At 53.2% G+C, this 20,160-nt stretch overlaps 2 protein-coding genes across 2 annotated transcripts in view; one reads left to right on the forward strand and one right to left on the reverse strand.

The window, feature by feature from the left end:
• The first annotated feature begins 190 nt into the window (after positions 1–190).
• On the forward strand, positions 191–3,574 carry Hrc (histidine rich calcium binding protein). The gene is made up of 6 exons (XM_057761048.1): positions 191–2,273; positions 2,356–2,426; positions 2,711–2,779; positions 2,870–2,924; positions 3,275–3,311; positions 3,468–3,574. Exons 1-6 carry the CDS (start codon positions 410–412, stop codon positions 3,502–3,504), a joined length of 2,133 nt encoding a protein of 710 aa, XP_057617031.1. The 5' UTR covers positions 191–409; the 3' UTR covers positions 3,505–3,574.
• A 162-nt stretch (positions 3,575–3,736) lies between these two features.
• Positions 3,737–20,160, reverse strand: part of Ppfia3 (PTPRF interacting protein alpha 3) — a 30,471-nt gene continuing 14,047 nt past the window's right edge. Inside the window, exons 14-30 of the mRNA XM_057760877.1 lie at positions 19,075–19,219; positions 16,642–16,829; positions 14,017–14,239; positions 13,126–13,289; positions 12,912–13,039; positions 11,671–11,764; positions 10,503–10,584; positions 9,742–9,942; positions 8,534–8,596; positions 8,349–8,375; positions 7,261–7,436; positions 6,776–6,873; positions 6,058–6,233; positions 5,899–5,967; positions 5,545–5,716; positions 4,788–4,859; positions 3,737–4,617 (exon numbers count right to left, since the gene is read on the reverse strand). Of these exons, the coding sequence (XP_057616860.1) occupies positions 4,801–4,859; positions 5,545–5,716; positions 5,899–5,967; positions 6,058–6,233; positions 6,776–6,873; positions 7,261–7,436; positions 8,349–8,375; positions 8,534–8,596; positions 9,742–9,942; positions 10,503–10,584; positions 11,671–11,764; positions 12,912–13,039; positions 13,126–13,289; positions 14,017–14,239; positions 16,642–16,829; positions 19,075–19,219 (2,065 nt within the window). The 3' untranslated portion in view covers positions 3,737–4,617; positions 4,788–4,800. The remainder of the gene's footprint in view (positions 4,618–4,787; positions 4,860–5,544; positions 5,717–5,898; positions 5,968–6,057; positions 6,234–6,775; positions 6,874–7,260; positions 7,437–8,348; positions 8,376–8,533; positions 8,597–9,741; positions 9,943–10,502; positions 10,585–11,670; positions 11,765–12,911; positions 13,040–13,125; positions 13,290–14,016; positions 14,240–16,641; positions 16,830–19,074; positions 19,220–20,160) is intronic.

The raw sequence follows: 20,160 nt of genomic DNA on the forward strand, positions 1-20,160 counted from the left end.
AGGTTCCCAAGCATGAGCTTTTGGACAGACCAAAGACAAGTCCCTGCCCCCTCCTGGCCATGAAGACCCCTCCACCACCCAGTCCTGAGCCAGAGGAACAGGAGGGGAGGGGCAGGCAGGGGTTGACCAGAATAACTTAGGCTGAGGATAAATTTAGCCACAAGGAGGGGAGGGGACAGACCCCATTGGCTCAGCAGTGGGAAGGGAGGTCCTGGAACCAGGGTCACCGCTCCAAAGGGGACATCCTCAAAGAGGCATCCAAGACTTCAGGAAGATAGACAAATAAAGATTGGGAGAGATACCACCACCCAAGAGAGACAACCTGAAAGTCAGAACGAAACAAGGCACAAGAACCCATCAAAGTCAGCTGAAGTCAGGCTTGAAAGAAGTTCAACTGCTAAACGTCCCCATGGGCTTCCAGGGGCCTTGGTTGCATACTTGTCTCCTTTGGGCCACAGTAGCCAGCCTGCTGTTCCCTCCACTGGTGACCCAGGAGCTGAGAGGGGCTGGGCTGGGCCTTGGCAACTGGAACAACAATGCCGGCATCCCCGGGTCTTCAGAGGACATGTCGGCTGAGTTTGGCCACCACATCCACAGCCGTGGGGGCCATCAGGGTGAGAAGGACAGAGACCACAGGGAAGAGGATGACAATTTCTCCAGGGAATACGGCCACCGGCTCCAAGACCACAGGTACCCTGGCCACGAGGCTGGGGAGGAGAATGGCTCGGAAGAGGTCTTCAGAGGGCATGTGAGACAGGCCCATGGGCACAGAGGACACGATAATGAAGATTTGGGGAACTCAGCGGAGCCTGAGGACCACTTCCCCAGCCAGAGGAGTCACAGCCATGAAGATGAAGATGAGGATAGCATCGTCTCCAGTGAGGATCACCATCTTGTCACCAGGCATGGTCACCATGGCCACGGAGGGGAAGATGATGGGGAGGAAGTAGAGAACTCTGATGATAAGCACAAGGCCCATGGTCACCAGAGCCACTCAGAGGAAGGAGATGAAGAGGGTTCAGATGAACACCATCATGCCCACAGCCTTAGACATGAAGGCCACAAAGACGAGGATGATGATGATGATGAAGATGGTGATTCCACTGAGCGTGGGCACCAGGCCCACAGACACCGAGGCCATGAAGAGGATGATGATGAAGATGGTGATTCCACTGAGCATGGGCACCAGGTCCACAGACACCAAGGCCATGAAGAGGATGATGATGAAGATGGTGATTCCACTGAGCATGGGCACCAGGTCCACAGACACCGAGGCCATGAAGAGGATGATGATGATGAAGATGGTGATTCCACTGAGCATGGGCACCAGGTCCACAGACACCGAGGCCATGAAGAGGATGATGATGATGGCTCCCCTGAGCGTGGGTACCAGGCCCACAGACACCGAGGCCATGAAGAGGATGATGATAGTGATGGGTCCCCTGAACATGGGCACCAGGTCCACAGACACCGAGGTCATGAAGAGGAAGATGATGGTGATGACTCAGATGAAGGCTACTATCATGTCCCCAGCCGTGGCCACCAAAGCCACCAAGATGAGGAAGAGGAAGATGAGGATGTATCCACTGAACATTGGCACCTGTCTCCTAGACATACTCACCATGGTCTTGGAAGTGAGAATCAAGAAGAGGAGGTAACAGTCAAGTTCAGCCACCATACTGCGAGCCACCAACCCCAAGGCCACAAGTCTGACAAGGAGGAGGACTTCCCAGAAGAGTATATGACAGAAGTTCCTGGCCATCACCACCACCACAGAGTCTTCAGGGAGGGAGATGGGGACATTTCTGCTGAGTTTGGCCACGAGGTCCCCAGTCACAGGCCACAAGATCAAGATGAACAGATCAGCCAGGGTCACAGAGAGTTTGTCCAAGGTGACATTGGTCATCAGCCCCTGCAGCCCACAGGGGCTGGTTCTGAAGAATCAAGAAAGGAAGACGACCACAGCTCTCAAGAAGGAGACAAAGACTCAGAGCAGAGCAAAGGATCCCACAGTGAAGAGGAGGAGGAGGGTCACGGCCTCCCTAAGAGCCAGGAAGATGAGGAAAAGGAAGAAAAAGATGAGCAAGAGAGCAGGGAAGACAGGACTGAGGTTCGGACTCCAGTGAGCTATCACAGAAAGCAGGAGGAGGAGGAGGAAGAGGAGGAGATCCTGGAAGAAAACCTGCTACCCTTCACCATCATCCCAAACCCCCTGGCTGGAAAGGAGGTGGACACAGAAGGTTCCAGCGAGGAGGAGAGCCGTGAGGTCACAGGTAAGTCACTGACCTGGCTCTGTGGGGGTGGGGAAGGCAGAGTTGGTCAACTGGAATCACTGTGGCCCTCCTGTCCCCACAGGTCAGCAGGATGCCCAGGAGTATGAGAACTACCAGCCAGGATCTCTGTGTGGCTATTGTTCTTTCTGCAATGTAGGTCCCTAGCCCAGATCTGCCTGGCATGCCCTGGGGTGCCGTGGGAGGCTTCTGAACCTGACAGTGGGGGGGGGCAGCAGAATAAATGCTGGGGACAAGGGTCACCCTCCAGGTCTGTGGCCACTCACAGGTCCTGCCCTCAATGGGGGCCATTTGGGCTATCTTTAGATAGGAAACCTGGGAGGGTGGTGTGAGGAACCACCTGGAAAGAAGGGGGACTCTAAGCTCAGACATGGATTCTGGGCTAGGGACTCCTCTAAGCAGACTCTTCCTGTCCCCAGAGATGTACTGAATGCGAAAACTGTCAGTGTGACGAGGAGAACATGGGGGAACACTGTGACCAGTGCCAGGTGAGACCTTCCCAGGGACGCTGGTCCCCCTAGAGCACCCATACTGACCCTCCACCCAACCTCCCTGACCAGCTCTCTCCCTGTCCTCAGCACTGCCAATTCTGCTACCTCTGCCCGCTGGTCTGCGAGACCCTCTGCACTCCGGGTGAGAAGCAAAGCAGGCACCTATGCAGGGGCAAAGTCTCGCAAAGAGGGGTTGGAGCCAACCTGAGCTCCAAACCAGGAAAGCTGCTGGCTGTGGCTGAATGGTAGGGTGGGGAGCGGGTGTGACCATAGCAAAGGTCCTCGGGCAGAGCCTGGCCTGAAGCTAGGATTGAGCCAGTGTTGAGGGTACTCCTAGAAGCCAGTGGGTGGGACCAAAGTAAACAAAAATTGTGGGCTGGGGCAGCTGGAGAGCAAGCGGGAATTTTATCGGACGTCTGCGCTTGCCCTGAGTGTTCCCCCATCATGCCCCTCCTGGATGCCCTCAAACTTCTTCTCTCTGCTCCCTCCCAGGAAGCTACATGGACTATTTCTCCTCCTCCCTGTATCAGTAAGTGTGGGGCTGGGTGGGGGGATGATGCAGTTCAAGGGACTTGTTTAGAGAAAGGCTGGGCCATTGGGAGGAGTCCCAGGATATGAAACAGTCAGGGTCATGATGGCTCAAGGACCTCTGGGTGCTGGCTAACCTTTGTGTCCTCCTGTCCAGAGCCCTGGCTGACATGCTGGAGACTCCGGAGCCCTGACCTGGCCACAGCTGCGGCAGAAGTACCTCCCCTGGCCTGCCCACCTGACAGGAGGTCTGAATAAATGTGCTCCTGGAAACAGCAGGGTCAGTGTGGGGTGTGTCCTGGCAGAGGGAGACCACAGACGGTAGGAAGAGGCACCAGCCTCTCCTAGAGGGCCTGACTCCTTGATTCTGAAGATGGTTGGTTTGCATTCTTAACATCTTGAGAACAAAAGCTGGGAGAGGTGGCACACACCTTTAATCTCAGTGCAGAGGCAGAGGCAAGCGGATCTCTGTGAGTTCGAGGCTAGCCTAGTCTACATAGTGAGTTCCAGGCCAGCCAGGACTACAAAGTGAGACCCTGTCTCAAAAAAAGGCTGGTCAACACCAGAACTTTTGAAACAGTAGGTCTTTACCCGTGATCACTGAGTAACGCCTGGGGCTAGGAGGCCAACTGAGAGTCGGGGTGGGGGACTCCCCGCTGTCCATCCCCTCCCCAAGCCACATCACCCAGCGACATAGTTGACAGAGGGATTTTCCCATGCAAACCCCGGAGCCGGAGGGGAACTGGGAACGCAGTGCTGCGTCCCTGACCCTTGGGCACAGACACCGCCATAGCACGGGGGCGGGGAGGCCCCGGGGGACACGAGACACGGGAGGAGGGACAGGGACTCCGCTCACAGATGACCCCCCGAGGACTGGCGACCAGACGCAGCGGGGGCAGAAATGAGTGGCACGGGAGTGGGGGGCGAGGCTTGTAGCAGCGAGTCTCCCCTCCCCTCCTAGCGGACGAAGAAGGAAGACCTGGGCCCCGCGACTGGGCAAGAGAAGGGAGAGGGGCGGCGTCTCACCGCAAGCGGCCCGAGAGCGAAGCCCGCCCCCTTCCCGCAGGTGCAGGGTGCCTGGCTCCCGTCCGAAACGGATCAATAAATTACAAAGTAGAGAAGAGGGAGGCGGAGGGATTTCTTCCTGTCCTCTTCTTCCGAAGCCCCCCTCCTTAGTCCATTTCCTGTGGTTTAGTCCAGGCCCAGTCCATCTGGGAGGCGGGAACGCGCACACTGGGCTGGTGTGTATAGATGTGTATAGTCCGCAGTGAGAGCTCCCTCACGGTGGTCTCCAGCTAGACAATACTCTGCAAAGGAGGGAAAACGGCCCAGCCTTCGGGAGGGTCTTCATCCGAGTGAGAGCGAGGTCACTTGCATTGAGACCAGTTATCAGAGTAGGTGGGACCCATCTGGTCTGCCATCCTGCGGTCCCATTGCACCACCCCGAACCCTAAGAATCACCTGGCAGAGTCCTCACCTGTAGGTGCCCACTAGCAGGAGTAAGTCCGAACAGAAACACCATCTGCTCGTGAATTCCCGGAAGTCTGGCCTAGAGAAAGAGAGCAGCCATTCAGCCTGTAAGCCCCCTATTTTCCCTGGAGAATTCCCCACTCCTTCCTACTGGACATTGAAGGTAGGAGCCCCTTGATTGGTAGTCAAATACCGCACCACTGAGCCACACCCGAGCCCTTCACCGGGATATTCTAAGCTTGGGCTCTACCAGTGAGCCACAGGGCCGGCTCCCACTGGGGAACTGTAGGCGGCTCCCTCACCAGCCAGCTGCACCTTCAGCTCCTTTTACTTTTGGAAGCAGAGTCTCACTGAGCAGGCCTGGCTGTCCTGAACTCACTCTTCCGTGGCCCAGGCAGGTATTGATCTTGCAACTATCTGCCAAACGCTGAGTGGCTGGGTAACAGGCCTGAGAGGCCGGCCCAGATCCCCCAGGGTTTCTAGGAGCTCTGGCCTCAAGTCCTGGTACCCTCCAATAGGCTTAAGCTCCCCCTTCAAACATCACAGTGTGTGCCTGCTCCACCATGGGTCTCTACTTCCCGGCAGCCTGAGACCCAAAGAGAGAGTCCAAGTGGCCTGAAGCAAGGTCATGTCCCATCCTGGGAAGGAGACTTGAGAATAACCCACTGCAAGGAGCGCCCGGGTGACAACTGGTAGGGTAGACCAGACGGAGAGTTGTCCCAAGCTGTGACTAGGGTCCGGACTGTCACATCTGAACCCCTTACCTTCAGGCTGCAGTTTGCGCAGTGGGAGCCCTGGGGAGCCTAGAGCTCCTGCTGCAGCTGAGCGAAAGTTGGGGGGTAACATCTCAGCCGAGTCGGGGGTTACACCTCGGAGGTCCTTCTCTCGGAACATCTTCCTCCAGGATGGGGAGCGACTGAAGGACTTGGCACTGTCCTAGTGGTAGGACAGGAGCCAGAGGTGAAGGAGGGAGGCCTAAGTTCCCATTCTACTCCTCTCCTCAGCCATGCCCTCACTTAGCTCAACCTCCAACCACAATTGGTTGGCAACACCAAGCCCCACCCCTTCATCACTGATGTAAGTGTGGCAGGGAGCCTCAGAGCTGCTGCCACGCCTACCTCATCCAGCCGTCTGTCTGTGCCTAGGGAGATGAGGTTGCTAAATTCTTTCTCCAGCAGTTGCCGGGCCTGGAGAAGGAGGAGGGAGGGAGGTTAGTGGGCCTAGGTTGGAGCACGCAGGTGGGAGTGCCCAGCATGTTCCCTGAGCACCATGCTCACCTGCGCATTCTGTGTAGGTATCTGTAAGAGCAAGGCCAGATCAGAGTAGTCGAAGGTCTCATCCAGAGCCAGCAGTGCCCCGTGCACCCCACTCTCAGTGAGATTCGTAGCAAATTCCTTCAGGCCGAGCCCAGACACCCAACCCATGACCCTCTCGTTGGACCACACCATCACGTCTGGGGATGAAAAGGAGACAGGGTTTTTCTGTAGCTTTGGAGCCTGTCCTGGAACTTGCTGTGTAGACCAGGCTGGTCTCGAACTCACAGAGATTGTCTGCCTCTGCCTCCCGAGTGCTGGGATTAAAGGCATTCACCACTACCACCCGGTTAAACGGGACTCTTAACCGTGCACCTCCCAGAGGCTAACCCTGTCAAATTAGCCTAATTCCATTCTCATTTCCCTTACCAGACTTGCCTTCACGATGACTCCTCCCCTCATCATTGGAAAGGGCCAGTCATTTCCCTCCCTCGCCATTCCCCCACATTGGTTTCCGCCCTACTGAGCCGGTTCTAATCCCCTCTTAACCAAACACTTAGGCTGGCTCTACCCCTGTGTGACAGCGCACCCCAGTGGTCAGGACCAGCCAGTCTGGCATATAACACTATACTCTTTCTCCGGCCATGCCGGCATGCTCACCCTACCATGTTCTCAGTAGCTCTTAGAATCTGGCTTCCCTCCCTCTGGCCTGCCTCTCCGCCTGGCCCCCACAGGACCTCACCTCTGATCTGGGTCTGGCTCTCTTCCCTCCTCCGCTCCAGGTCCTTCCGGTCATAGTTGAGCCGTTTCAGGCACATGATACCATAATGCAGACTAACCCTGAGCAGAGGGGGAAACTGAGTCACTCAGGAGTCTTCCCATGGCCACTGTCGTTGCTCTCGTTGCTCTTATCTGACTCTCTTGCTCTCTTTCTTCATGATCTCTCTATTTTTAATTTTTAATTTTGAGACAGGGTCTCACTAGCTTCCTGAGCTGGCCTTGAACTCACTCTATAGTTCACCCTAACTTCAGACTTGTCATCCACCTGTTTTGGCCTCCCCAGTAGCAGGTCACCAGGACCACGAGAGACCCTGGTTTTCCTATGGATCACCTTCTTGGTTCAAGGAGCACCAACCCAGAATTTCATAAAACTTCCCATTGGCTAAAGCCTCTCTAGGGGTGTGACTTCTTCCCCTTTGGGCGTTCCCATTGGCCAGGCAGCCCCACCTGTGGAAGCTGTCCACCATCTTGAGTTGACCTCGCAGTTCCTTCTTGTTCAGGTGATCCAACATCCGAGCATCGACTAGCGACTCCATGAAGTAGCTTCGGTACTGGGGCAACCCAAGGCTGGGCAGCCAGTCGTTCCCCACCCACTCGTGGTTCATGTCGCCATATGCCAGGATCTGGGGCCGTGGGCAGGTGAGGGAGGGGGTCAGGCCCTCAAGGACAACATTCAGTCCCCATCCCACGCTGGTTCTCTCCCCAGCACAAAACAGCTCAGGGTCTCGTGTAGCCCTGGCTAGCCTCAAATTCACAGTGGAGTTTGAGGATGGTCTTGAACTTTAGATCCTCCTGCCTCCACCCTCTTGAGTGATGGAGTTACAGGCACACACTCGCACTCCAGGTTGGCTGGAAGCTAGAATTCTGTGTTACAGGCAAGGGCCCCATCCGCTGACCCCAAGCTCTGCCGGTCTGCACTCACTCAGCCCAAATGTGAAGCAGGACTCCGATGTGACTTTCCTGCCACCCAGAGACTATCACTCCTGTGACACCCAGAAAATACTCAACAGTCCAGTTTGGGGCAAGGCTGAGATAAACCCCCAAGTCTGCAGCTTCAGGGCCTGGAAACAGACCACAGCCCAATCTGGAGCCTACACCCCCTGGCAAGCTCAAGTTGGGCATCGGGTCTTTCTCTTTTCCAGGCCACAGTGTCCTCCCTACCTCTCACTTGCCTCGTCCACCTCAAGGCCACCATAATAGCATAGCTAACACTCGCGCCACTGGACCCTCAGCCCTCTTCCCAACCCTAGACCGCCCCGCGGCTCCCTCTGGCTCCAGCAATCCCATAGCCCAGCAGCTCCCGAGCAACCCACAACCATGGAAAGGCCTGTGCTCTAGGCTAGAGGTGGACAGAGGGCTTCCATTTAGTCCCCCACCAAGCCACTATGAACTAGTCCATAGCTGAGCTCCAAGCTGCAGCCTTCTCCTCCTGGGCGGGGACTTAGAATGTTCTGGCAAAGGGTGGGGCACAGGGACAGAGAAAGACCATGCAGCGTGCACAACCTGTCATGCGGGCAGCCCGTCCTGCACCCTACCTGCTCCCAGCTGATCTCCTTGGTCTCCTGACCCGTTAGTGGGAAGAGGGGGAGAGAAGGGTGGGTTAAGGGGACAGGCAAAGGAGAACAGAAGGGACAGACGATGCATGGACAGACAGAATCCTCCCAGCCCCACACCCAATAGGAATAGTGCCACCCCCGGGTCACCAGCAGGAGTCACTCACGGGTTTCGTAGCTGCTGTCAGCGACTCCATCTCTTCATGTGTCATCCACACGTTTCCTGTGGGCTGAGGGATGCTAGGTGTCACGGGATGGGAAGAGGACACAGGATGCAGACAGATGGCCTCTTAAGTGCCCCACTCTGACTCATTGTTTAAGCTCATTCTGTCTGGGGTCTCAAAGCCGAGGTGACAACAGAAATGACCTGTGTTGGGCGTCTTCCATGATGAAGCCCTAGGAGCTGGGACCTTGCATCCAGCAAGATGGCTCAGCAGATAAAGGAGCTTCCTGCCAAGTCTGGCAACCCAAGTTCTGTGCCACACATGCCCTGTGGCAATTACATGCACACAAAAAAATAAATAAATATTTAGTAAAATAATTTTGGGGCTGAAGAGATGGTTCAGTGGTTAAGAACATGTGTTGCACTATGTGGTGGTGCACGCCTTTAATCCCAGCACTCAGGAGGCAGAGGCAGGTGGATCTGAGGAACAGCCTGGTCTACAGAGTAAGTTCCAGGACAGCCAGAGCTACACAGAGAAACCCTGTCTCAAAAAAAACAAAAAACAAAAAAAACAAAAAACAAACAAACAAACAAAAACTAAAAGAGAAAAGAAAAATGTTTAAAAAATACATTTATTTATTTTATATGCGTATGCTGTGGCACTCGGTAAAGGTCTCAGGACCTTAGAGGAGTTGATTTTCGTCTTCTCCCATGTGGGTTCCAGGAACTGACCTCAGGTGGTCAGACTTGGTGGCAAGCACCTTTACCTACGGGGTCATCTTGCAGGACATCTTTCTTTTTAGTATGAGGCAAGGTCTCACCAAGGCTGACCTTGAACTTACTCAGTAGCCTGAGCGGACTACTGCTTCAGACAACACAGGTACCAATAATTGTCTGCCTATTTGAGATTTCCTAGGAAAAAAACTGAGTCTGGACGTGATGAGCTGGCTCAGGAGGCCATGGATCTCTGTGAGTTCCAGGCCAACCAGACCTATAGAGGGAGGTCTTGCCTCAAAAGTAAACTATGGATTTGTGGGTGGTCCCTTGGAAGTGGTGAAATCCACAGGAAGGGACTCTTGGGGGTGGGTGGCACAAGTCAATAGGTCCCTGAAAGAGATGTCGCTTGAGGACACACCCGTGACATGGGGCCCAGGATTGGAGGCTGGCGAGGGGTGAGGGTGAGCAAGAGGGCGTGGATTTGCAGGCACTCACAGTGCGGGAGGAGGCAGGCGCTGAGGGTGATGTGAGTGACACCATCTCCTGAATGGCAAGGCGCAGCTTGAGCCTGTGCAAGGGATTGCTGATGCCAATTTCCCGCTGGATCTCCGTGTCTGACAGGTTGGCCATGATGGCGCCGCTCTTGACATTGGCCCGACAGGCAGCCACGTACCACGCAGGCATGCCCACCCAGAGCTGAAGCCATGGGAAGGCGAGAATGTGGAGGAGTCAGTGGAGAGAGAGACAGATGGAGAGGTTCGCAGGCAAAGACACAGAAGCGGTAAGACAGAGACATGTGGGAGAAGAGAGGAGAAGACAGGAAGACGAGGGATGAATAGAGACAGATAGAAAGACAGACACAAAGACAGACAGTCGGCAGAGACCAGGAGAGACCCGAAGAGACAGCGAGAGAGGGCAAGGGGCAAGGAAGAGGAAGGAGCTTTCCTAAGAGCCTCAGGTCCTGACCTCCCCACCCACCCCACTTCTGGGCTTCTCAAGAGTGGAATCAACCAGCCCTGGATAGCAGGACTGTCAGAGGGCCGAGGATAAAGGCCTGGTATAGTGGCTCAGGCTTGTAATCACAGCACTCAAGAGTCTGAGGCAGAAGGATTGCCATGAGTTTGAGGCTCCCCAGGGCTACAGAGTGAGAACCTGAGTTAATTACAGAAAAACAAAGCAAAACAAACAAAACACAAAAACCTGAAAGGGGGTTGATTAGTAACTCTACATGAAGGGTTATTTCAATGACAAAGTACCTCCAGCCAGGAGACCACGGTGGGACCATCCCAGGCAGCAAAAGGCAGGCCCTGGCGACAGGCCTCTTCCAGAAGCTCGTGCCTAGCAGAAAAGGTAGGCAGGGGCTGTGAATCCTTCCCATGGATCTCTCACGTAGGCACACAGCGAAAGTGTGGACTCACGCAGGCACACAGCGAAAGCGTGGACTCACACACAGGCACACAGCGAAAGCGTGGACTCACACAGGCACACAGCAAAAGCGTGGACTCTCACAGGCACACAGCAAAAGCGTGAACTCTCACAAGCACACAGCGAAAACGTGGACCTGTCACACAGGCACACAGCAAAAGCGTGGACTCTCACAGGCACACAGCGAAAGCGTGGACCTGTCACACAGGCACACAGCAAAAGCATGGGCTCACACACAGACACACAGTGAAAACGTGGACTTACACAGGCACATAGCAAAGCGTGGACTCTCACAGGCACACAGCGAAAGCGTGGACCTGTCACACAGGCACACAGCGAAAGCATGGACCTGTCACACAGGGACACAGCGAAAGCATGGACCTGTCACACAGGGACACAGCGAAAGCGTGGACTCACACAGGCACACAGCGAAAGCGTGGACTCTCACACAGGAACACAGCAAAAGCGTGGACTCTCACAGGCACACAGCGAAAGCGTGGACCTGTCACACAGGCACACAGCAAAAGCGTGGGCTCACACACAGACACACAGTGAAAACGTGGACTCACACAGGCACACAGCGAAAGCGTGGACTCTCACAGGCACACAGCGAAAGCGTGGACCTGTCACACAGGCACACAGCGAAAGCATGGACCTGTCACACAGGGACACAGCGAAAGCATGGACCTGTCACACAGGCACACAGCGAAAGCGTGGACTCACACAGACACACAGTGAAAGCGTGGACTCACACAGGCACACAGCGAAAGCATGGACTCACACAGACACACAGTGAAAGCGTGGACTCACACAGGCACACAGCGAAAGCGTGGACTCTCACACAGACACACAGCGAAAGCATCTTGGTAAGGCGCCAGGTGTGACTCTCCTTAACCCACCTTCCCTGCCCAGACAACAAATCAGGAAAGCTGGGAAGCATGTTCAGGGTCACTCAATCTCAGCAGTATCCACGCCCACCCCAAACCCCGGAACACTCACTTCCTCTTGTTCCTCCTGTCCTTATCTCCTGGGCCAGTCAGCTTGGACAGCCCCAGAGGGTCAGTGGCCAGTGTTTCATCAGAGGGTGTCCCAGCTGAAGGCAAGAAAGCTCAAAGTCAGTGATGGGTCAGGGGGTGTCAGGGGTGTGCTAGCTCAGGCCTCACATCCCTGACACTGGACAGACAGGAATCAGCTCAAGGCCATCCTATACTACAGAGCACAGAGCAGGCCAATTAGGGTGACAGGCTTGGCACACTGCCGCTGCCACTGCTGCTGTATACCTTTGATTCCATCTCTTGGGAGGCAGAAGGGGTCTCTCGGGAGGCAGAAGGGGGGACTCTGTAGACTCAAGTCTAGCCTGGTCTACATAGAGCATTCTAGGACAGCCAGGGCTACATAAGAAAAGTGGAAGGAGAGAACTGACTTCATAAGACTGTCCTTCGACCTCCATATATAGCCAGCACACACGGAGAATGAAAATACAATTTTTAATTTTTTTAAAAAATATTTATTTATTTATTTGTTATGTATACAATATTCTATCTGTGTGTATGTCTGCAGGCCAGAAGAGGGCACCAGACCTCATTACAGATGGTTGTGAGCCACCATGTGGTTGCTGGGAATTGAACTCAGGACCTTTGGAAGAGCAGGCAGTGCTCTTAACCACTGAGCCATCTCTCCAGCCCAATTTTTAATTTTTTTTTAAAAAAAGAGCAGGGCTGGAGAGATGGCTCAGAGGGTAAGAGCACTGACTGCTCTTCCAGAGGTCCTGAATTCAATTCCCAGCAACCACATGGTGGCTCACAATCATCTGTACAGAGATCTGGCGCCCTCCTCTGGCGTGCGGGCATACATGGAGGCAGAATGTTGTATACATAATAAATAAATAAATCTTTAAAAAAAAAAAAAAGAGCAGGGAGCATGGCGGTGGCACCTGCCTTTAATCCCAGCACTCGGGGGTAGAGGCAGGTAGAGCTCTGTGAGTTCAAGGCCAGCCTAGTCTACAGAGTGAATTCCAGGACAGCCAGGGCTGTTACACAGAGAAACCCTGACTCGAAAAAGAAAACAGCAGGGGATATAGCTTGATGGCAGAGTACTTGCCTAGCATGCATGAGGACCTAGGTTCAATTTCCAGTTCAATTTCCCAGTATTACCAAAGAAGTTCATTTCTAGCAACGAGAAGGTGGGCAGGGGAGGAAGGCAGGGAGGGAAAGGAAGAAGGTTGACGTTACGGTACTTACCCAGAGAAACACTTTCCCGGCCTGGGGGTCCCATCCGACCCTTCTCTTTCTTGCCAAAGAGCCGACCTATGGATGACTTGATGCTCTTCTTCTTGGGGGCTTTGTGGAGGGAATCTGGGGTGCCCTCACTAGAGAGAAAGGACAGAGCCTGGGATGGACACCATCCCCCCAAGTCTTTGTCCCATCCCCATTCTCAACCCACATCCATGCTGACCTTCCCCGGGGAGGAGCCCCATCTTCTAGGGACCCAGCCTGCAGTGCCAAAGCCTGGGTCATCCTCTCAAGACGGGCAGAGCGGGGAGTAGGTGGTGGGGTGTCTCCTGGAATGGCTGGGCCCTCCCCTCGTGGAGCACCAGATTCCTCCTTGGAGACATGGTTCTGGGGACAGAGACAGATGCAGGATTAGCTTGGGGGTTTGAGAAGGTGTCTAAGCTCTCCCTTGCTTGGGCACTGACTTGAAGGTAGGGTAGCCTAGGTCATATGAGGGTGTAAAGGCAGTGACCGTGGTGCCCTGGAACTGGAGAAGCCTATACAGGAAGTAGCTTTGCAATAGATGACAGATAGGGGTGGCCTCAAAGAAAGCTAAGGGGAGCTGGGTGGTGGTGGCGCACACCTTTAATCCCAGCACTCAGGAGGCAGAGACAGGTGGATCTCTGTGAGTTTGAGGCCAGCCTGGTCTAAAGAGCTAGTTCCAGGACAGCCAGAGATACACAGAGAAAGCCTGTCTTGAAAAGAAAAAAGAAAAACAAACAAACAAAAAAGCTAAACATAACGCATAAAACAAGTCAAAATAGGATCACTGCGAAGGATCAGTGGGTAAAGAACTTGCTACCAAGCCTGGTGACCTGAGCCCACTCACCAAGATGCACGTGTTAGGAGAGACCCAAGTGCTACAAATTGTCCTGACCTCCACGAGGAGTACTAAGGCATGCTCACACACACACACACACACGTTTCCAGAAATCAGCCTTCCTTTTGTCCTTTGGGACTTAGGCCACGCATGCTTCAGAATCTACTGTGTAAAGGCACTGGGAACTATTTGTGGGAAGTTTTTTTTCCTGACCTCTCCTACCTACATTGGGCTGGGATGACAGAGAATACTCACGGTCTTCTCGGTTCCCTCCCGGGCAGGACTAGGGGGTGCCAGACGAGGGGTGGAATGGCCAGAGCTGGGAGGTGAGGGGCTGGCGAGGGTGGAGGTGGTGAGGGAGGGCGGCAGTGAGCAGCTGCTGCGGTACCGGCCCAGTGAGTCAAGGCCAGAACTGGACACCCGGCTCTCCAGCTCTTCTGCACGCTGCTCTGTAGTCTCTTTCTCTTCTTGGATTAGCCTGGGAAGGAGAAAGAAGACTAGGTGCAGGGTGGAGGGGTGAGGAGTCACAAATCCCAAGTGGCCAGAAAGTCTGCAGAGGGGAGGAGGGTGTGACTCAGAACCGTGAAGTGACTTAAGATTGTTTTAGTGGACGGCTTGTCCATGGTTGCAGGGGCTCAAGGGGGAGGCAAGAAATCCTGAGAGTCTCAAGAAATCACTGAAAGATTAGGACTGAATAGTTGTGATTTCTATCAATTAGAAGAGGTTAACCAAACAGTTACAGTAAAGTCATAAAAAGGCTTAGGTGTGTAGCTCAGAGGTAGAACCCCTGCCTATAATCCCCCAGTGAGGGGCTGGGTGTGGCTCAGTGGTAGAGCCCCTGCCTATAATCCCCCAATGAGGGGCTGGGTGTGGCTCAGTGGTAGAACCCTGCCTAGAATCCCCCGGTGAGGGGCTGGGTGTGGCTCAGTGGTAAAGAGTCTGCCTAGGATCCCCCAGTGAGGGGCTGGGGTGTGACTTAGCACTAAAGGCCTCACTTGGCATACACAAGGCCCTGGATTCAATCCCCAATACTGCAAATTATAATCTTAAAGATAATATCACTACAGGAAAGAGACAGTGTCCCAAGAACTGCTAGAGCAAAATGCTAAAATCAGGGTGAGGCCGGGCGGTGGTGGCGCACGCCTTTAATCCCAGCACTCGGGAGGCAGAGGCAGGCGGATCTCTGTGAGTTCGAGACCAGCCTGGTCTACAGAGTAGTTCCAAGACAGGCTCCAAAACCACAGAGAAACCCTGTCTCGAAAAACCAAAAAAAATAAAATAAAATAAATAAAAATAAATAAAATCGGGGTGAAATCAAGGTCAATCAAAGTAGGCGTAGAAGGTAACGAATCGATTCAGTTTGGGAGCACGGATGAATAACGTCTGCGTGAGAGCGTGATTGTGTTAGTGCCATTCCCTGGGAGGCAGGGAGAATGTGTGACTACAGAATCGCCAAAGCAGGCACTGTCTGGAGGATATGCGAGGCTTCCTGAAAACGGTGCTGTCAGCTGGAAACTCGGTAGGTGCAGAGTTGGATTCGTCTTTCATTTCTCTCTTTCCATGTGTGTGTGCGTGTCTGTGTGGCACGTATGTGTGCATGCATGCTTTTGCATGTGTGTGTGCACACACGTGTGTGTGTCTTTGTGGCACACATGTGTGCATGCATGCTTTTACGTGCGCGTGCGCACAATGTGTGTGCGTTTGAATGGCACACATGTGTGCATGCATGCTTTTGCATGTGTTGTGCACATGTGTGTGTCTGTATGGCACGCATGTGTGCATGCATGCTTTTGCATGTGTGTGGGCACAGTGTGTGGATGTGAATGCATACAGAGAGGCCTGCGGTTGACGGCCAGACTCACCAATGGTCACTCTTCTACTTATTCACTGAGCCAGCATCTTTCAGCCAAGCATATCTTTTTGATATGGCTAGTCTTAGTAGCCGGCTTCCTTGGAGAAGCCCATCTCTGTCTTCAGAGGCTGAAATTTCAAATGAGTCATCCAGCCTGCATGGCATTTATATGTGTTCCGAGGGACCTGAACTCCACTCCTCAAGCGTGGCAAATACATTAACCAATGAGCCATCTCCCCAAACCCTTCTTTCCTTTCAATCTTTTGTTTGTTTGTTTTTTGTTTTTCGAGACAGGATTTCTCTGTGTATCTCTGGCTGTCCTAAAACTTGCTTTGTAGACCAGAGTGTCCTTGAACTCAGAGAGATCCACCTGCCTCTGCCCCCCACCCCCCAGTGTGGAATTAGAGGCTGTGCCACCACAGCCTGGCTTCAATCTTTCTTTCTTTCTTTCTTTCTTTCTTTCTTTCTTTCTTTCTTTCTTTCTTTCTTTCTCTCTTCCTTTCTTTCTTTCGATTTATTTCCTAGCTCTCTTCCTTCCTTCCCTCCTTTCTCTTTCTTTCCCTTTCTTCTTTCTTTGCTTTTCCATCTTAGGGATGGAACTGAGGGTCTGCAGATGCTTAGTAAATGGTCTACCAAGGGACCTACACTCCCAGCCCAGCTGAGGTTCTGGATTGCTGTGTGAGGGTAGGATCTGTGGGTGGGTTTGCTATTGTTGGGACCGTATGCTGAGATTCCTGCTGTATCAGGAGGTTCTAGGACACAGTCATATGGAGCTGAGGCCATCTGAAGATTTCTCCTGCCCTGAGCTGAAGGTTGGTGCTTTGCGCCCATTCCCGTGTGTGTGCTGGCTCAGGGACACTGACACAGATGACGGGGTGGTTCCTGGGTATGGAATATCGTCTGAGAGAACCACTTGGCAGAAATGGGAGAGCAGTCAGGTTTAGAGAAAGGGGTGGGCAGACTCTAGGGAGCATCGGGGCTGTGGGGACAAACTGGGCAAGACACAGCACACTTGGCTTGGGGCTCACTTGATCTCCTTGTTGATGGCTTCCAACTGCTCTTGAAGCATGATGGCCAGCGTCTGCACATCAGCTTGCCCGCTGGGGGACAGCAACTCAGCCCCGAACATCCCCTCGGCCTCCTCCTCATCTGAGCCATCGAGCTCTCCAGGAAATGGAGGAGGGATGGACCCGGCAGGGGCAGATCGATCCCAGTCCTGCCCCTGTGGATGAGGACTGAGGTTGGCACCTGCCTTTGCCCACATTCCTGACCCACCTGCACCCCACATTTCTTCTCTGGACCCTTCCTTTTTTTGCAGTATGGTGGTGGAGCCAGGGTGTCAGCCATGCCCAGCTTCAGTTGACCTAGCTCCTAGCTCCTCTCTTGACAGGTCTTTCTCGGACCTGAGAGATGGCTCAGTGGGTAAAATCCCTGTTGCACAAGTCTGGTGACCCAAGCTCATTCTTCAGATCCCACGTGAAGGTGGAAGGAACGGGACGAATCCACAGAGACGTCCTCTGCCCTCCACAGGTGCTGTGTGGCATGCATGCCCAGCAATGAGTTGTCTTGTTGTTGCTTTGTGTATGTGTTTTTTTTTTTTCCGACACAGGGCTTCTCTGTTGAACTCACAGAGCTCTGACTGTCTTGAGTGCTGGGGTTTAAGACATATGCCTCTTTTTTTAAAAAAATATTTATTTAGCCAGGCAGCAGTGGTGCACACCTTTAATCCTAGCACTCAGGAGGCAGAAGCAGGTGGTTCTCTGTGAGTTCAAGGCCAGTCTGGTCTACAGAGTGAGTTCCAGGACAGGCACCAAAGCTACAGAGAAACCCTGTCTCATAAAAACAAAACAAAACTATATATGTATGTGTGTGTGTGTATAATTTATGTAAGTGTTTTTTAAAAATATTTATTTATTTATTATGTATACAATATTCTGTCTGTGTGTATGCCAGAAGAGGGCACCAGATCTCATTACAGATGGTTGTGAGCCACCATGTGGTTGCTGGGAATTGAACTCAGGACCTTTGGAAGAGCAGGCAATGCTCTTAACCGCTGAGACATCTTTCCAGCCCTTATGTAAGTGTTTTGCTGCTTGCATGTATGTAATGTATGTTTGTACACCATGCACATGCCTGGTTCCCACAGAAGCCAGAAGAGGGCAGAGGATCACCAGAATGGAACTTCCAGATGTCAGGATGTACGTGAGGATGAACTTGAGACCTCTGGTAGGGAAGTAGACATTTTTAACCACTGAGCCATCTCTCTGGCCTTCCTTCTTCGTCTTAATGTGTACCTATGCAGAAGCTGCAGCCCCATGTAACTGGTCACATGATTCTTCTGAATCTCTGTTTTCTTTTTAACATATTGTTTCGTGGGTGGGTGGGTGTACGTGTGTCATGGTCTGCATGCAGATGTCAGAGGACAGCTTTGGGGACTCAGGTCTGTCCTTCCACCACACCGGGCCTGGCCTTGAACTCAGGCTAAACTGCAAACGCCAAGACCTACTGAGTCGTCTTGCTGGCTCCACCTTACTTCTTTTTCTGTTGTTGTTTGTTTGTTTGTTCTAGACAGGGTCTCAATGTGTTAACCTTGTTGGCCTAGAACATGGAGACCCACCTGCCCAAGAGTCCTGAAGGCCAGCCCTACCTTATATTTTGAGACATAGTCTCTCACTTAACCTGGAGCTCCCTATCGAGGCTGGCTGACCACAGGCTTCAAAGATCCTCCTGTCTACACCTTCCCCGAGCTGAGACAACAGGCACACTCCACCGCATCAGGCTTGTTACATGCGTGCTGAAGCCTGGGAAGTCGGTGTTGGTGTGTACACGGCAAGCGCTTTGCTGCGTGTGCTTCTCCACAGCATGAGTCTCTTAGTGGCTCACCTAACCGTCGCAAAGCCATGCCCACACCCATGACTGCCCCGCACCCAGCCAGCTTCTTCTCTTCACCCGGCCTCACCCCCCTGGCTTCTCCACTCTTCCCTCATCCATATGCTCACCATGTAAATCACAGGAGGAGATGCGATGTGCGGGCGGTACCCGGTGGTAGTGGAGGCCAGGAGGGAAGGCAGTGAGTCAGAGGGATGTGTCCTTCATCCCAGCATCCTCCCTGAGCTGCCCGGATCCAGCTGCCCCCCAGCTCTGCCCACTGCCCCTCAGTCCAGTCCCCACATCCTCCCTGAACTGCCCGGATCCAGCTGCCCCCCAGCTCTGCCCACTGCCCCTCAGTTCAGGTCCCACATCCTCCCTGAGCTGCCCGGATCCAGCTGCCCCCCAGCACTGCCCACTGCCCCTCAGTCCAGGCCCCACATCCTCCCTGAGCTGCCCGGATCCAGCTGCCCCCCAGCACTGCCCACTGCCCCTCAGTCCAGGCCCCACATCCTCCCTGAGCTGCCCGATTCCAGCTGTCCCCCAGCACTGCCCACTGCCCCTCAGTCCAGGCCCCAGAGCAGGCTGCTGACCTTGGAAGACTCGTCCTTGGCCCCTGACCAGCGTCCCCTCTTGCCTGCCCGGCCACTGGCAGCTCCATAAGGATCCAGGGGGGCACCAGAAGGTAAAGTTGGTGCCTGGGAGTAACGGAGCTCCAGGGCACTGCCAGGGAGAGACCTGTGAACGTAGGAAGGGTAGTTAAGAACCCAGGGGCCGGAAATGAGATAGAGGCTAGGGGGTCACAGGAACAGGCCAGCCTGGGCTAGGGGTGGCAATAATTGGATTTAGTAGGTTATTTTAAAATGAAATTGGGCTGGGCAGAGGTGGCGCATCCATTTTAATCCTAGCACTCAGGAAGCAGAGGTAGAGGCAGGTGAGTCTCTGTGAGTTCTAGGCCAGCCTGGTCTACAGAGAAAATTTCGGGTCAGCTAGGGCTACACAGAGAAATACTGTCTGGGGAAAAAAAAAAACAAAAAAGGAAAGAGAGAGAGAGAAAGAATTGGGTATGAGATGTTTGGGGGAGTTTGGGAGAGAATTGGGAGTGTATATGACCAAGACATATGTATGAACTTGTCAAAGAATGGATTTTAAAATATTATTTTTTGTTTGCTTTTTTTTTTAAAGAAGAAAAGAATTTTTTAAGGCTGAGCAGTGGTGGTGCATGCTTTAATCTCAGCACTCAGGAGTCAGAGGCAAGCGGATCTCTGTGAGTTCAAGGCCAACCTTGCCTACAGTGCAAGCTCCAGGACAGGCTCCAAAGCTAAGAGAAACCTGTCTTTAAAAACGATTTATTAGGGGCTGGAGAGATGGCTCAGTGGTTAAGACCATTCCCTGCTCTTCCAAAGGTCTTGAGTTCAATTCCCAGCAACCACATGATGGCTCACAACCATCTGTAATGAGGTCTGGTGCCCTCTTCTGGCCTGCAGGCATACACACAAACAGAACATTGTATACATAATAAGTAAATAAATAAATATTTTTTAAAAAAACGATTTATTAGGGCTGGAGATATGGGCTCAGTGGTTAAGAGCACTGGCTGTTCTTCCAGAGGTCTTGAGTTCAATTCCCAGCAACCACATGGTGGCTCACAACCATCTGTAATGATATCTGGTGCCCTC

This window comes from Chionomys nivalis (assembly GCF_950005125.1).
Source record: "Chionomys nivalis chromosome 23 unlocalized genomic scaffold, mChiNiv1.1 SUPER_23_unloc_1, whole genome shotgun sequence".
Taxonomy (NCBI): domain Eukaryota; kingdom Metazoa; phylum Chordata; class Mammalia; order Rodentia; family Cricetidae; genus Chionomys; species Chionomys nivalis.